This window comes from Ranitomeya variabilis, chromosome 4 (genome assembly GCF_051348905.1).
Source record: "Ranitomeya variabilis isolate aRanVar5 chromosome 4, aRanVar5.hap1, whole genome shotgun sequence".
Lineage (NCBI taxonomy): Eukaryota > Metazoa > Chordata > Amphibia > Anura > Dendrobatidae > Ranitomeya > Ranitomeya variabilis.
Window position 1 is genome coordinate 336,111,089 of NC_135235.1, and position 17,048 is coordinate 336,128,136.

Here is a 17,048-nt window from a genome sequence, read left to right on the forward strand (position 1 = left end):
TCTGCCATCTCCCCTAATCTACGACGGGTCCTTCAGGAATTTCAGGCTGACAAACCTGACCGCTGTCCAGTGGGGAAACTGTTCGTTCCTGATAAATGGACTAGTAGGGTGATTTCGGAGGTTCATTGTTCTGTGTTGGCTGGTCATCCTGGTATTTTTGGTACCAGAGATTTGGTTGGTAGGTCTTTTTGGTGGCCTTCTTTGTCGCGGGATGTGCGTTCTTTTGTGCAGTCCTATGGGACTTGTGCGCGGGCTAAGCCTTGTTGTTCCCGCGCTAGTGGGTTGCTTTTGCCTTTGCCGGTCCCTGAGAGGCCTTGGACGCATATTTCTATGGATTTTATTTCAGACCTTCCGGTTTCCCAGAGGATGTCAGTTATCTGGGTGGTTTGTGACCGGTTTTCTAAGATGGTTCATTTGGTGCCTTTGCCTAAGTTGCCTTCCTCTTCTGATTTGGTTCCATTGTTTTTTCAACATGTGGTTCGTTTGCATGGTATTCCGGAGAATATTGTGTCCGACAGAGGTTCCCAGTTTGTTTCTAGGTTTTGGCGAGCCTTTTGTGCTAGGCTGGGCATTGATTTGTCTTTTTCTTCCGCATTTCATCCTCAGACAAATGGCCAAACCGAGCGAACCAACCAGACTTTGGAAACTTATTTGAGATGCTTCGTGTCTGCTGATCAGGATGATTGGGTGGCTTTCTTGCCATTGGCCGAGTTTGCCCTTAATAATCGAGCTAGTTCGGCTACCTTGGTTTCGCCTTTTTTTTGTAATTTTGGTTTTCATCCTCGTTTTTCTTCAGGGCAGGTTGATCCTTCTGATTGTCCTGGTGTGGATTCTGTGGTGGACAGGTTGCAGCAAATTTGGGCTCATGTGGTGGACAATTTGGTGTTGTCTCAGGAGGAGGCGCAACGTTTTGCTAATCGTCGTCGGTGTGTTGGTTCCCGGCTTCGGGTTGGGGATTTGGTCTGGTTGTCTTCCCGTTATGTTCCTATGAAGGTTTCTTCCCCTAAGTTTAAGCCTCGGTTTATTGGTCCTTATAGGATTTCTGAGATTATCAATCCGGTGTCTTTTCGTTTGGCCCTTCCGGCATCTTTTGCTATCCATAATGTTTTCCATAGATCTTTATTGCGGAAATATGTGGTGCCCGTTCTTCCCTCTGTTGATCCTCCAGCTCCTGTGTTCGTTGATGGGGAGTTGGAGTATGTGGTTGAGAAGATTTTGGATTCTCGTTTTTCGAGACGGAAGCTTCAGTACCTTGTCAAATGGAGAGGTTACGGAGGATAATTCTTGGGTTTTTGCCTCTGATGTCCATGCTGCTGATTTGGTTCGGGCCTTTCATCTGGCTCGTCCTGATCGGCCTGGGGGCTCTGGTGAGGGTTCGGTGACCCCTCTTCAAGGGGGGGGGACTGTTGTGAATACTGCTCTTGGGCTCCCTCCAGTGGTTGTTAGTGGTAGTGCAGTGGTCTCTGGATTATAGGCCAGGGCAGGTGTTTCTGCTTATTGCAGCTCTATTAGGTATTTAGGTTTGTAGGATCCATCAATCCCTGCCAGTTGTCCATTGTATCTTGGAGGGATTGCATCTCTGTCTGGCTCCACTGCCCTGCTGTCATTTCAGCTAAGATAAGTGCCTTTTTTTGGTTCTCTGTAGCACGCATGCAGTGTGCTTTATGTGCAGTGCAATCTATTGTGTTTTTGTCCAGCTTGACTTGTCTGGATTTTTCTGTCATGCTGGTTTCTCTGGAGATGCAGATATACATCCTATGTCTTTAGTTAGATGTAGTATATAGTATTTTCTGCTGTGGAATTTTCTAGTGTTTTAATACTGACCGCTTAGAACTCTGTCCTATCTGATGTGAATTCTGTTCTCGAGCTCCCTCCTGTGGTTATGAATGGTACTTCGATGAATTCTGTTCATGGCCTCCCTCTGGTGGCTGTCAGTGGAGCTGCTGGTTCTGAGATTCCTTCTCCAGCTGATCTCGTTCAGGCCTTGGCTGGCTGCTCTATTTAACTCCACTCAGATCTTTACTTGATGCCAGCTGTCAATGTCCTACTACTGGTTCAGTTCTCTTGGATCTTTCAGATGACCTGTCTAATTCAGCAAAAGCTAAGTCCCTGCTAGCTTATTTGTTACCACTGTGTTTTTGTCCAGCTTGCTAATGATTTAATCTTGTTAGCTGGAAGCTCTGGGATGCAGAGTGGCACCACCGCGCCGTGAGTCGGTGCGGTGGTTTCTTTTGCACACTCTGCGTGTTTTTTTGTTAGTTTTTTATGCTGTCTGTTTAGTTAGCCTGGCCTCCTATGCTGAAACCTATTTCATTCCTGTGTTTGTGACTTCCATCTTAACTCACAGTCAATATATGTGGGGGCTGCCTATTTCTTTGGGGAATTTCTCTGAGGCAAGGTAGGCTGTATTTTCTGTCTTTAGCGGTAGATAGCTCTTAGGCTGTGAAGAGGCGTCTAGGCAGAGTCAGGAACGCTCCACGGCTATTTCTAGTTGTTGTGATAGGATTAGGGGTTGCGGTCAGCAGAGCTCCCACTTCCCAGAGCTCGTCCTGTATTGCTAGTTTGCTCATCTGGTCATTTCTAGTGCTCCTAACCACCAGCCAAACATAACAGTACAGCTGGCCCACAAAGTGTTAATGCATCTCAATAGAGGGATAAGAGAAGTTCTGAGACCATTTTTTTTTCTCTGCAGTGTGTTTTGTATTTATTTTCCCCTTAACCTCTGGGTGGTTCAGGACATAGGTGTAGATATGGACATTCAAGGTCTGTCCTCTTGTGTGGATCAACTCACTGAACGGGTACAAGGCATACAAGATTATGTAGTTCAGAACCCGATGTTAGAACCCAGAATTCCAATTCCTGATTTGTTTTCTGGGGATAGATCTAAGTTCCTGAATTTCAAAAATAATTGTAGACTGTTTTTTGCTTTGAAAGCCCGCTCCTCTGGTGACCCCATTCAGCAAGTAAAAATCATTATTTCTTTGCTACGTGGCGACCCTCAAGACTGGGCATTTTCCCTTGCGCCAGGAGATCCTGCATTGCGTAATGTAGATGCGTTTTTTCTGGCGCTTGGATTGCTTTATGATGAACCAGATTCAGTGGATCAGGCAGAGAAAATTTTGCTGGCTTTGTGTCAGGGTCAGGATGAAGCAGAGGTATATTGTCAGAAGTTCAGAAAGTGGTCTGTGCTTACTCAGTGGAATGAGTGTGCCCTGGCGGCAATTTTCAGAAAGGGTCTTTCTGAAGCCCTTAAGGATGTTATGGTGGGATTCCCCACACCTGCTGGTCTGAATGAGTCTATGTCCTTGGCCATTCAGATCGATCGACGCTTACGTGAGCGCAAAAATGTGCACCATTTGGCGGTGTTTTCTGAGCAGAAGCTTGAGCCTATGCAATGTGATAGGACCTTGACCAGAGCTGAACGGCAAGAATACAGACATCAGAATGGGCTGTGTTTTTACTGTGGTGACTCCACTCTTGCTATCTCTGATTGTCCTAAGCGCACTAAACGGTTCGCTAGGTCTGCCACCATTGGTACTGTACAGCCAAAATGTATTTTGTACGTTACTCTGATTTGCTCTTTGTCGTCCTATTCTGTTATGGCATTTGTGGATTCAGGCGCTGCCCTGAATTTGATGGACTTGGAGTTTGCCAGGCGCTGTGGTTTTTTCTTGGAGCCCTTGCAGTATCCTATTCCATTGAGAGGAATTGATGCTATACCTTTGGCCAAGAATAAGCCTCAGTACTGGACTCAATTGACCATGTGCATGGCTCCTGCACATCAGGAGGATATTCGCTTTTTGGTGTTGCATAATCTGCATGATGTGGTCGTTTTGGGTTTGCCATGGCTACAGGTCCATAATCCTGTATTGGATTGGAAATCAATGTCTGTATCCAGTTGGGGTTGTCAAGGGGTACATGGGGATGTCCCATTGTTGTCTATTTCATCTTCCCATCCTTCTGAAGTCCCTGAGTTCTTGTCAGGTTACCGGGATGTATTTGATGAGCCCAAATCCAGTGCCCTACCTCCTCATAGGGATTGCGATTGTGTTATTAATTTGATTCCTGGTAGTAAGTTTCCGAAGGGCCGACTGTTCAATTTATCTGTGCCAGAACACGCTGCAATGCGGAGTTATATAAAGGAGTCCTTGGAGAAAGGGCATATTCGCCCGTCGTCGTCACCGTTGGGAGCAGGGTTCTTTTTTGTGGCCAAGAAGGATGGTTCTCTGAGACCTTGTATAGATTACCGCCTTCTTAATAAAATCACCGTCAAATTTCAGTACCCTTTGCCGCTACTGTCTGATTTGTTTGCTCGGATTAAGGGGGCTAGCTGGTTCACCAAGATAGATCTTCGAGGGGCGTATAACCTTGTGCGTATTAAACAGGGCAATGAATGGAAAACAGCATTTAATACGCCCGAGGGCCATTTTGAGTACTTGGTGATGCCATTCGGGCTTTCTAATGCTCCATCTGTGTTTCAGTACTTTATGCATGACATCTTCCGAAAGTACCTGGATAGATTCATGATTGTATATTTGGATGATATTTTGGTCTTTTCGGACGATTGGGAGTCTCATGTGAAGCTGGTCAGAATGGTGTTCCAGGTCCTTCGTGCTCATTCCTTGTTTGCGAAGGGGTTTAAATGTCTCTTTGGAGTTCAGAAGGTTTCATTTTTGGGCTTCATTTTTTCCCCTTCTACTATCGAGATGGACCCTGTTAAAGTTCAGGCCATTTATGATTGGACTCAGCCTACTTCTGTGAAGAGCCTTCAGAAATTTCTGGGCTTTGCTAATTTTTACCGTCGCTTCATCGCTAATTTTTCTAGTTTTCTAGTATTGTTAAACCATTGACTGATTTGACCAAGAAAGGTGCTGATGTGGTCAATTGGACCTCTGCGGCCGTTGAGGCTTTTCAGGAGCTGAAGCGTCGTTTTTCTTCTGCCCCTGTGTTGTGTCAGCCAGATGTTTCGCTCCCGTTTCAGGTCGAGGCGGATGCTTCTGAGATTGGAGCAGGGGCTGTTTTGTCTCAAAGAGGTTCTGATGGCTCTGTGATGAAACCATGTGCTTTCTTTTCTAGAACGTTTTCACCTGCTGAGCGCAATTATGATGTGGGTAATCGAGAGTTGTTGGCTATGAAGTGGGCGTTTGAGGAGTGGCGACATTGGCTTGAAGGAGCCAAACATCGCGTGGTGGTCTTGACGGATCACAAGAATCTGACTTATCTCGAGTCTGCCAAGCGGTTGAATCCTAGACAGGCTCGATGGTCGCTGTTTTTCTCCCGCTTCAATTTTGTGGTTTCGTACCTTCCGGGTTCTAAGAATGTGAAGGCTGATGCCCTTTCAAGGAGTTTTGTGCCTGATTCTCCGGGTGTTCCTGAGCCGGCTGGTATTCTCAAAGAGGGGGTAATTTTGTCTGCCATCTCCCCTGATTTGCGGCGGGTGCTGCAGGAGTTTCAGGCTGATAGACCTGACCGTTGTCCAGCGGAGAAGCTGTTTTTCCCTGATAGATGGACTAGTAGAGTTATCTCTGAGGTTCATTGTTCGGTGTTGGCTGGTCATCCTGGAATCTTTGGTACCCGAGATTTGGTGGCTACTGGCTAGATCCTTTTGGTGGCCTTCCTTGTCACGAGATGTGCGTTCTTTTGTGCAGTCCTGTGGGACATGTGCTCGGGCTAAGCCCTGCTGTTCTCGTGCCAGTGGGTTGCTTTTGCCCTTGCCGGTCCCGAAAAGGCCCTGGACGCATATTTCCATGGATTTTATTTCGGATCTTCCTGTCTCTCAGAGGATGTCAGTTATCTGGGTGGTTTGTGATCGCTTCTCTAAGATGGTCCATTTGGTACCTTTGCCTAAATTGCCTTCCTCCTCTGATTTGGTTCCATTGTTTTTCCAGCATGTGGTTCGTTTACATGGCATTCCGGAGAACATCGTGTCGGACAGAGGTTCCCAGTTTGTTTCAAGATTTTGGCGGTCCTTTTGTGCTAAGATGGGCATTGATTTGTCTTTTTCTTCAGCTTTCCATCCTCAGACAAATGGCCAAACCGAACGAACCAATCAGACTTTGGAAACATATCTGAGATGCTTTGTTTCTGCTTATCAGGACGATTGGGTGTCCTTCTTGCCTTTGGCTGAGTTCGCCCTTAATAATCGGGCCAGCTCAGCCACTTTGGTTTCGCCTTTTTTCTGTAATTATGGTTTCCACCCTCGTTTTTCTTCAGGGCAGGTTGAGCCTTCGGACTGTCCTGGTGTGGATTCTGTGGTGGACAGGTTGCAGCAAATTTGGACTCACGTAGTGGACAATTTGACATTGTCCCAGGAGAAGGCTCAACGTTTCGCTAACCGCCGTCGCGGTGTTGGTCCCCGACTTCGTGTTGGGGATTTGGTTTGGTTGTCATCTTGTTTTGTTCCTTTGAAGGTTTCGTCTCCTAAGTTTAAGCCTCGTTTCATTGGTCCTTATAAGATTTCTGAAATTATTAATCCTGTGTCATTTCGTTTGGACCTTCCGGCTTCTTTCGCCATCCATAATGTGTTCCATAGGTCGTTGTTGCGGAGATATGTGGCTCCTATGGTTCCCTCCGTTGATCCTCCTGCCCCGGTGTTGGTTGAGGGGGAGTTGGAGTATGTGGTGGAGAAGATTTTGGATTCTCGTATTTCGAGACGGAAACTTCAGTACCTAGTCAAGTGGAAAGGTTATGGTCAGGAGGATAATTCCTGGGTAGTTGCCTCTGATGTTCATGCTGCCGATCTTGTTCGTGCCTTTCATTTGGCTCGTCCGGAGCGGCCTGGAGGCTCTGGTGAGGGTTCGGTGACCCCTCCTCAAGGGGGGGGTACTGTTGTGAATTCTGTTCTCGAGCTCCCTCCTGTGGTTATGAATGGTACTTCGATGAGTACTGTTCATGGACTCCCTCTGGTGGCTGTGAGTGGAGCTGCTGGTTCTGAGATTCCTTCTCCAGCTGATCTCGTTCAGGCCTTGGCTGGCTGCTCTATTTAACTCCACTCAGATCTTTACTTGATGCCAGCTGTCAATGTCCTAGTACTGGTTCAGTTCTCTTGGATCTTTCAGATGACCTGTCTAATTCAGCAAAAGCTAAGTCCCTGCTAGCTTATTTGTTACCACTGTGTTTTTGTCCAGCTTGCTAATGATTTAATCTTGTTAGAAGCTCTGGGATGCAGAGTGGCACCACCGCGCCGTGAGTCGGTGCGGTGGTTTCTTTTGCACACTCTGCGTGGTTTTTTGTTAGTTTTTTATGCTGACCGCAAAGATACCTTTTCTATCCTCTGTCTGTTTAGTTAGCCTGGCCTCCTATGCTGAAACCTATTTCATTCCTGTGTTTGTGACTTCCATCTTAACTCACAGTCAATATATGTGGGGGCTGCCTATTTCTTTGGGGAATTTCTCTGAGGCAAGGTAGGCTGTATTTTCTTTTAGGGGTAGTTAGCTCTTAGGCTGTGAAGAGGCATCTAGGCAGAGTCAGGAACGCTCCACGGCTATTTCTAGTTGTTGTGATAGGATTAGGGGTTGCGGTCAGCAGAGCTCCCACTTCCCAGAGCTCGTCCTGTATTGCTAGTTTGCTCATCTGGTCATTTCTAGTGCTCCTAACCACCAGCCAAACATAACACCTATCCTTTCTATCTAGCTAGAAGGGCCTCTTTTGCTAAACTCTGTTTCTTCTGCCTGGGTACGTATTTCCTCTTAAACTCACAGTCAATATTTGTGGGGGGCTGCCTATCCTTTGGGGCTCTGCTCTGAGGCAAGATAGGATTTCCCATTTCCATCTTTAGGGGTATTTAGTCCTCCCGCTGTGTCGAGGTGTCTAGGCCTGGTTAGGTACATCCCACGGCTACTTCTAGTTGCGGTGTCAGTATTAGGATTGCGGTCAGTACAGGTACCACCTACTCCAGAGATAGTCTCATGCAGCTCCAGGGTCACCAGATCATAACAGGGCAGTATTCTGGACACACTGGGGCAGAATGCTGGACACACTGGGGCAGAATGCTGGCTGGACACACTGGGGGAAATGTGCTGGAGACACTGGGGACAATATGCTGGACACACTGGGGGCAGGATGCTGGACACACTGGGGGCAATATTCTGGACACACTGGGGCAGAATGCTGGACACACTGGGGGCAATATGCTGGACATACTGGGGGCAATATGCTGGACACAGTGGGGCAGGATGCTGGACACACTGGGGGCAGAGATACTGGACACACTGGGGGCAATATGCTGGACACACTGGGGGGCAATATGCTGGAGACACTGGGGACAATATGCTGGAGACCCTGGGGCAGATTGCTGGACACACTGGGGGCAATATGCTGGACACACTGGGGGCTGGATGCTGGACATTGGGGGCAGATATACTGGACATTGGGGCAGAGATGCTGGACACACTGGGGGCAGGATGCTGGACACACTGGGGGCAGGATGCTGGACACACTGGGGGCAGGATGCTGGACACACTGGGGGCAGAGATGCTGGACACATTGGGGGCAGAGATGCTGGACACATTGGGGGCAGAGATGCTGGACACATTGGAGGCAGAGATGCTGGACAATGGGGGCAGAGATGCTGGACACACTGGGGGCAGAATGCTGGACACACTGGGGGCAGAATGCTGGACACACTGGGGGCAATATGCTGGACACACTGGGGGCAGGATGCTGGAGACACTGGGGGCAATATGCTGGACACACTGGGGGCAATATGCTGGACACACTGGGGGCAGAGATGCTGGACACACTGGGGGCAGAGATGCTGGACACACTGGGGGCAGAGATGCTGGACACACTGGGGGGCAGGATGCTGGACACACTGGGGGGGGCAGGATGCTGGAAACACTGGGGGCAATATGCTGGACACACTTTGTTCAATATGCTGGACACACTGAGGGCAATATGCTGGACACACTGAGGGCAATATGCTGGACACACTGGGGGCAATATGCTGGACACATTGGAGGCAGAATGCTGGACACATTGGAGGCAGAGATGCTGGACACTGGGGCAGAGATGCTGGACACTGGGGCAGAGATGCTGGACACTGTGTGCAGAGATGCTGGACACACTGGGGGCAGAGATGCTGGACACACTGGAGCAGAGATGCTGGACACACTGAGGGCAGGATGCTGGACACACTGGGGCAGAGATGCTGGACACATTGGGGGCAGAGATGCTGGACACACTGGGGGCAATATGCTGGACACACTGGGGGCAATATGCTGGACACACTGGGGGCAATATGCTGGACACACTGGGGGCAGAGATGCTGGACACACTGGGGGCAGAATGCTGGACACACTGGGGGCAGAATGCTGGACACACTGGGGGCAGAGATGCTGGACACACTGGGGGCAGAGATGCTGGACACTGGGGGCAGAGATGCTGGACACTGGGGGCAGAGATGCTGGACACTGCGGGCAGAGATGCTGGACACTGCGGGCAGAGATGCTGGACACATTGGGGGCAGAGATGCTGGACACAATGGGGCAGAGATGCTGGACACATTGGGGGCAGAGATGCTGGACACAATGGGGGCACAGATGCTGGACACATTGGGGGCACAGATGCTGGACACTGGGGGCAGAGATGTTGGACACTGGGGGCAGAGATGCTGGACAATGGGAGCAGAGATGCTGGACACACTGGGGGCAGGACTGGAGACAGATGGGGCAGGATTGGAGGCATGGGCAGAATGTAGATACTGGACATGATTGGAGACACGGGGCAGAATGAAAGATATGGGGCAGGATTGGAGACAGATCGTACAGGATCATGGGGCAGGATGGATACGATGGAGACTGATGGGGCAGGATGGGGAGATCATATGGGGCAGAATGGATACTCATGAGGACAGGATGGGAGAACATATGGCTGGAGCCAGGAATGAGATACATGGGGCCAGGATGGGGGATATTATTATTACCATAGGGGCTAATTAAGGGATATTATTACTGCAGTGATGTATTTATTTTATTTTTTGAGGACACTGTTTTAAATGGGGGGCGGTCCTGTTACTGTGTAGAGTGACGCTATGTCGCCTCTTTTTCTTCATGTGGTGAAATGTAGAAGTTGGGAAAAATTAAGTAATGTGTTCTGCAAGCAGAGCTCGAGATCACTGTGTTATTTCCTGCAGAGATGAGCCCTGGCTGGATGAAGTGATGGCGGTCTGTGCTGGTTGAAAAATGAAGGACTTCACCTAGAGATGTCACTGGTTAGTCAGTGTTACCTATTCACTGACACTATACAATGTATACTATATACAGAGCTCCTGTGTATAATGTCACCGGTGATCAGTGTATTACCTCTACACAGACACTGCATACTAAGTACAGATCTCCTGTGAATACTGGCACTTATGGTGATAGTATTGTGGGGTTTTTTGTTTTTGTTTTTTTTTCTTCCTAACTGAAGGGTAAATTGACTAGATCAATGGATGTTTGACAGGTTATAGTTTCACTCAGCAACTATTTTTCTGGAATAATCTGGTTCAGGTATATGATGACCCCGTCGCATGACCCTGTCGCATGACCCCGTCACATGACCCCATCACATGACCGGGGGCCCACAGTGTATGAACAGCCCGGGGCCCTGGCTACCCTTAATCCACCCCGATGGGGAGGCTAGTCTCTTATATTTGAGGTCAGTAACAAGACGTATTGGCGGTCAGTAAGGGGAGAATATATCACCTTACAAAACAAAATCTATACTAAACATATTCCTATATAGTCTAACCCGTGTTTATCTTATGATTGCATATTTTGATTCTCTTTCTTTACTAGGTCATGGCCGCAGACATCGTGCTGCAGAGATTTGCTCTGCAGAGCATCTCTATAACACTAGAGAGTCGTGGGCATGCTCTGTCACTATGCAGGAGGAAAGAGGAGCTGCTCAGCTGTCCCCAACACTGTTTATCTGACTGATTGCAGAGCTTAGGATGATCGCCATATATACTTTGTAAACCCTATCCAAAGTCACCAAGAAGCAAATTAAATAGAGGAGCGGACGTTCCTGCCCCGTGATACCGGTCATACGTCCGTGGTAACTGCCCAAAGAAATGCAGAAATGCTAAGTGATTAGGAGTTTAGTTTCCTGCTAAGGACCTGGACAGGGGAACTGCTGTGCAGAAGAAATACTGCATGCTGTGTTTTACTACTTTGATGTAATGATTAACTATTTATCTCTGATAAGTGATACATTCTATTTTTGCTGTCAAATTGAATCTGTCAGCTGCAAGCATGTAATCTGAGAGCAGCATGATGTAGAGGCAGAGACCCTGATTCCAGCTATGTATCACTTACTGGGCTAATTTGTGCAATTTTGATAGACTCCCTGTTTTCTTTGTTGTAGATGTAGCAGTGATTACAATGCTGAACTGTTGTATAACCTCATCCACACCCTGACTGGCAGATTCCTGTGAACACCGTGCATTGTCAGCAAGTTGCCAATCAGTGGTGGGGGCGGGGTTACACAGATTAGCCTGACTGTCCTACACATGAGCCCTAGTCCTGCAGTGATAATCTTCTGCTGATAAAACACTGATTATATTGAAAGTACAATACACAGTATAGTAAGTGACACATCCCTGGAATCAGGATCTTTTGACCCATATTGTGCTTCCCTCAGATTAAATAGCAAAAACCTGCTGACAAATTCCTTTTATATTTATTATGTAAGAAAAAACATTACATTATACCCAGCAATCATACACATGAACATATATTTTCCTTTTGCTCTGATTGTCATTTGGATGGATTTTTCACATTTTTCCAATCTGACCTGACATATGAGATGTAAGAACTCCATTGCAGATATGTTGGAATGGTTTTAAAGCTGACAAAGAACCCTGAGAATAGTAACACTGGTATTGCTGTAACTGGGCCCACGAAGGTTGCAACCTGGGAAGAAAAGACATCATTAGAAGCTGCATTAGTCAATGAAATAGAAAATAATCTAGCAGAACAGTTTTTTGATTGGAACTTAACCTTACATGGATCGTTTTAGGTGATTAATTTGTTAAATATATTCATACAAGGGGGAAGGTCATGAGGATGTTGGAAACTCTTTAAACCTTAAAATATGATTTTCTTGGTTTGGCCTCTTCATTCTTCCTCTCCGTCCCTTTCCTTATCCCTAGCTTCCTTATGACACTTCTTTGTTGTTCATGCTCCCACAGCTATTCCTTATACATAAATGGCCATAACGGTTATTGAATGGAACAGCAGACATTACAGGCCATATTGTCACTGCTGCTTCACATTCAGACTGTTATTAAAGAACCCCCTGACGTCATTAACGCCATATTCCCCAGCCACAGGATAAATCAGTGACAAACCGAGCCCCTCTAGTCTGGAAGAGATTTACAATATATATCATTAGACCAAAGCGTAAAAAGTCCATTTTATTACACTCTGAGGTTCTATATACAATTGTGGATGAGCGGGTCTAACAGTATGGTGGGTCAGTAAGGGAAGACTTCAGAAGAAGAAGACGACATCCTGAGGTGGCAGGTTGGAGTCAGGGTAAAGGGCTGGTGAAAGTGACATATTATAAGAAAACTATAGAGAGAAGAATGTAAAAATACAAAATTAAGGCAACATGCACAATTGTAGATGAGGAGTTGGACAAATACCTGTACATTCATTGCTTTTAGGTAGTTAATTATCAAAGAATTATTGATGTAAATACTTTTGTCATTTTGGGGCACAAAAAAATATATATCTACAACCTTTTTCTGGCTAACATTGTACAACAATATAATTTTTTATTGTGCATCAAATAACTATCTAAAAGCATATAATATAGATATATTACTCTACAAAAAGAAATACAGTGCTAGAAAAGACGTGGACTTACTTGTAAGGAGTTAGAAGCTGCACCAATTAGGAGCCCCAAGGATTGTGCAACAAGAGCAGTGGAAGTAGCAAGGGCAGAAAAAAGGAGGAAACGAACAGCCTCAGGGGGCTGACCCGTCATCCAGTATACAATGCTGCAGTATGCGATCGGACACACCACCTGGAGAAACGCAGAAATCAAACACTGATCCCAGATAAACCTTAAATGCAGGGCCGTATTTGCCACTAGGCACCCGAGGGCAGGTGCCTAGGGCGGCGACATTGCGGGGGGCGGCACCTGAGCAAGGTTTTTTTTTTTTTTTTTTTTTTAAGTCCCAGGTCACAAACGCGACCGACCGCCCCGCCCGACTGCCTCGCCCCAACCCCCTGGAATGCTGGACACACTGGGGGCAATGCTGCACACTGGGGCAGATTGCTGGACATACTGGGGCAGATTGCTGGACACACTGGGGGCAATATGCTGGACACACTGGGGCAGATTGCTGGACACACTGGGGCAGATTGCTGGACACACTGGGGGTAATATGCTTGACATACTGGGGCAGGTTGCTGGACACACTGGGGGCGGGACTGGAGGCATGGACAGAATGTAGATACGGGGCATGATTGGAGACACGGGGCAGAATGAAAGACATGGGGCAGGATGGATATGATAGAGACAGATGGGGCAGGATGGGGAGATCATATGGGGTAGAATGGATACTCATGAGGGCAGGATGCGAGAACATCCAGGAATGAGCCAGGAATGAGATAAACAGGGCCAGGATGGGGAATATTATTACCATAGGGGCTAATTAAGGGATATTATTACTGCAGTGATGTATTTATTTTATTTTTTGAGTATACTGTTTTAAATGGGGGGGGGGGGCGTCCTGTTACTGTGTAGAGTGACACTATGTCGCCTTTTTTTCTTCATGTGGTGTAATGTAGAAGTTGTGAAAAATTAAGTAATGTGTTCTGCAAGCAGAGCTTGAGATAACTGTGTTATTTCCTGCAGAAATGAGTCCTGGCTGGAAGAAATGATGGCGGTCTGTGCTGGATGAAAGATGAAGGACTTCACCTAGAGACGTCACTGGTGAGTATGGAGTATCATGTGTGGCCAATGGCCATTATAAAGTATTGAGCATCATGTGTGGCCCTTATACAGTATGGAGCATCATGTGTGGCCATTATACAGTATGGAGCACTGTGTGGCAATTATACAGTATGGAACATCATGTAGGGCCATTATACAGTATGTGGAGCCCTGCGTAGCCATTATACAGTATGGAGCACTGCGTAGCCATATTTTTGGGGGGTTTTAATTATTGTATATGAAACAGTGTGATCAGAAATGCTAAATGGCTGTGGTTGGGACTTGGATATGGGTGTGATTAGTTGTGAAATGGGCGTGGTCAGAGGCGTGGCCTAAAATTTGCCACGGCGCACGTAGTGCGCCGCAACCTTTAGTCCTTTTTCCCTTCTTCAAAAGTTGGGAGGTATGGTACCGCAGTTCCCAGATCACAGCAAGTGCTGCAAATTCCATAGGGAATGAACGAAACCAAACACAGTGTTGCCATAAGTGACCCATTACACAGCAGATGCAGAAAAACTGCCCCAATCTGCTGCAAAAGGCGACTTTCACAACAGCGATTCTTGCCAAAAGTCTATGCAGATAGTGTCATACTCACCAATGGGGGAGGCAGCACTAAAAGTGCCTAGGGCAGCAGAAACTCTAAATACGGCCCTGCTTAAATGTTAAATAAGCATACACTATAGGTCAAATTCAGATTCCACAAAGAGGAATTTCCACATTCTAATTCATGCAAAAAAGTTTGTAGGAAACTTAAAATATTGCTGACACTATTAAGTAAGTATAACACCATGTGATATCATTGTTGTACCCCAGAGATACAGAAATTACATTTTATTTCTTAATAGAATAAACAAAATTACAATTATTTGAAAGTCAAAGTTGAGCAGTGACTAGATACATTGTCCTCCCAATAGTTTATAAGCTAAGTGTATTTATGAGAAGAGCGCTGACTCCGACCTCCAGGTTCCTCACTCACCTTTCAGGGATGTGTTTTACAGGCCGCTGTATAGATAAAGCTAAATAAATATATATATACACATACATACAGGGAGCACTTCCCTTATAGAAACATCGGGCTCAAAGCCAAGGGTGTCAGGCCATTTTGTCTAGTATAATCAACATAATCTATTATGGTAAGGTGCCACAAAGATAAGAAGTGATATAACTGATAAGAGAAGGTTTAGGATAAAAATATATAGATTTATTTAATTAGCGACAATTTATAAAACCAGTTTAAAAAGACAGGGCGAAGAGAAGCCTCCAATAGTGGAGAAGAAGGCAGCAAGTAGATAGCACAGGAAGATGCACTGGCAGCAGGTGGAGGGTGGGATGGGGGACAGTAAATGATGAATTGAGAGGAGGGGACAACATAAGATGATGAATTGGGGTGAGGCAGCAAATAATGATAAATTGAGGGTGGGGGAGAGTAAATGATGCATTGAATGTGGGGGAGAGAAGTTGCTAATGTATTAGAGGGTGGGTGTGGGAGAGAGAGAAGACATAATGAATTTGGGCAGAAGGGACATGTAAATATAATGAATCAGGGAACGGGAGGTACTTAGTGGGGATGTTGAGGATACAGTGACTGGTATTGAATTGGGGGAAAGAGTAAAGGGGCTAATTAATTTATATTTTATGTATTTAGGTCACTGGTGATCCCTGTATTACCTGTACACTATATACAGAGCTCCTGTGTATGTCACTGGTGATCCCTGTATTACCTGTACACTGACACTATATACAGATCTCCTGTGTATAATGTCACTGGTAATCCCTTTATTAACTGTACACTATATACAGAGCGAGTGTGTATAATGTTACTGGTGATCACTGTATTACCTGTACACTGAAACTATATACAAAGCTCCTGTGTATAATGTCACTGGTGATCCCTGCATTACCTGTACACTGACACTATATACAGAGCTAGTGTGTATAATGTCACTGGTGATTACTGTAGCACCGGTACACTATATACAGAGTTCCTGTGTATAATGTAACTGGTGATCCCTGTATTACCTGTACACTACATACAGAGCTCCTGTGTATAATGTCACTGGTGATCCCTGTATTACCTGTACACTGACACTAAATACAGATCTCCTGTGTATAATGTCCCTGGTGATCACTGTATTACCTTTACACTGACACTATATACAGAGCTCCTGTGTATAATGTCACTGGTGATCACTGTATTACCTGTACACTGACAGTATATACAGGGCTCCAGTGTATAATGTCATCAGTGATCACTGTATTTCCTGACTGTGGATCTGAACTTCTTTCTTCAACTTTTATTTTCCTACTTCTGTTAATGGTTTTTCTTACATATTGAAAAGAGTGACCAAACGTGTTACTAAAGAAGATTTATCAAGACGATGCTGTTTACTCCCCCAGATTACAATCATGCATCTGCCCTTGTTCACAGATACAGCACAGGTTTTAGCCTTCAGAGAAATCCACCTGATCACTGGTTTGTCCTTTTGTTTCTCTATTTGCTTGTCACAGCTTAGGGATCCTAATAATGAAATCTTACTAAGACTTAATTTGTTTACAACATTTATAGAATGCACTGAATATTGGGTCTTTAGAGACTCTTTACCTGAAAAGGGACATCTGCCATTGTCTTCGCTAGGTAATATGACTTTAGGCTGTACCAGTAGTTTAGGTGTTCTCTGAGAAAGACAGACATCTCCAAAGGAACTATGGGTAAATATTAAACAGGTTTATAATAGAGGACGAATAATAGAAAATAAAGAAATAATAAACACATAAGTAGAATGGACTAACCAAAAATAGGAAGATAGTGAGATAAAGATGTATAAAAAAAAAGAAATGAACCAATGTACAAAAGGTAAAACCAAGAGAATAAGGGTCAAGACAGAGGAATGCTTTATTGTAAATGTGAAATAGTAAAATAAGAGAAAAAAATAGTATGAACAAAAAGATGTCCAAAAAGCTTGTCATAGACACAAGAGAAAAGTCTGCTGGCTCACGGACGAGATTTTAAAGGGAACCTGTCACCTGAATTTGGCGGGACCGGTTTTGGGTCATATGGGCGGGGTTTTCGGGTGTTTGATTCACCCTTTCCTTACCCACTGGCTGCATGCTGGCCGCAATAT

General features: G+C 45.8%; 1 protein-coding gene across 4 annotated transcripts in view; it reads right to left on the bottom strand.

Annotated features, from left to right (window-relative positions):
- The window catches only part of ABCG4 (ATP binding cassette subfamily G member 4), a 134,627-nt gene that overhangs the window by 26,248 nt on the left and 91,331 nt on the right, over nt 1-17,048 (bottom strand). For all 4 annotated transcript variants that reach the window (XM_077250583.1, XM_077250584.1, XM_077250586.1 and 1 more), the window contains 3 exons: nt 16,529-16,629; nt 12,853-13,011; nt 11,776-11,894 (listed from right to left, as the gene is read on the bottom strand). In XM_077250583.1, the coding sequence (XP_077106698.1) occupies nt 11,776-11,894; nt 12,853-13,011; nt 16,529-16,629 (379 nt within the window). The remainder of the gene's footprint in view (nt 1-11,775; nt 11,895-12,852; nt 13,012-16,528; nt 16,630-17,048) is intronic.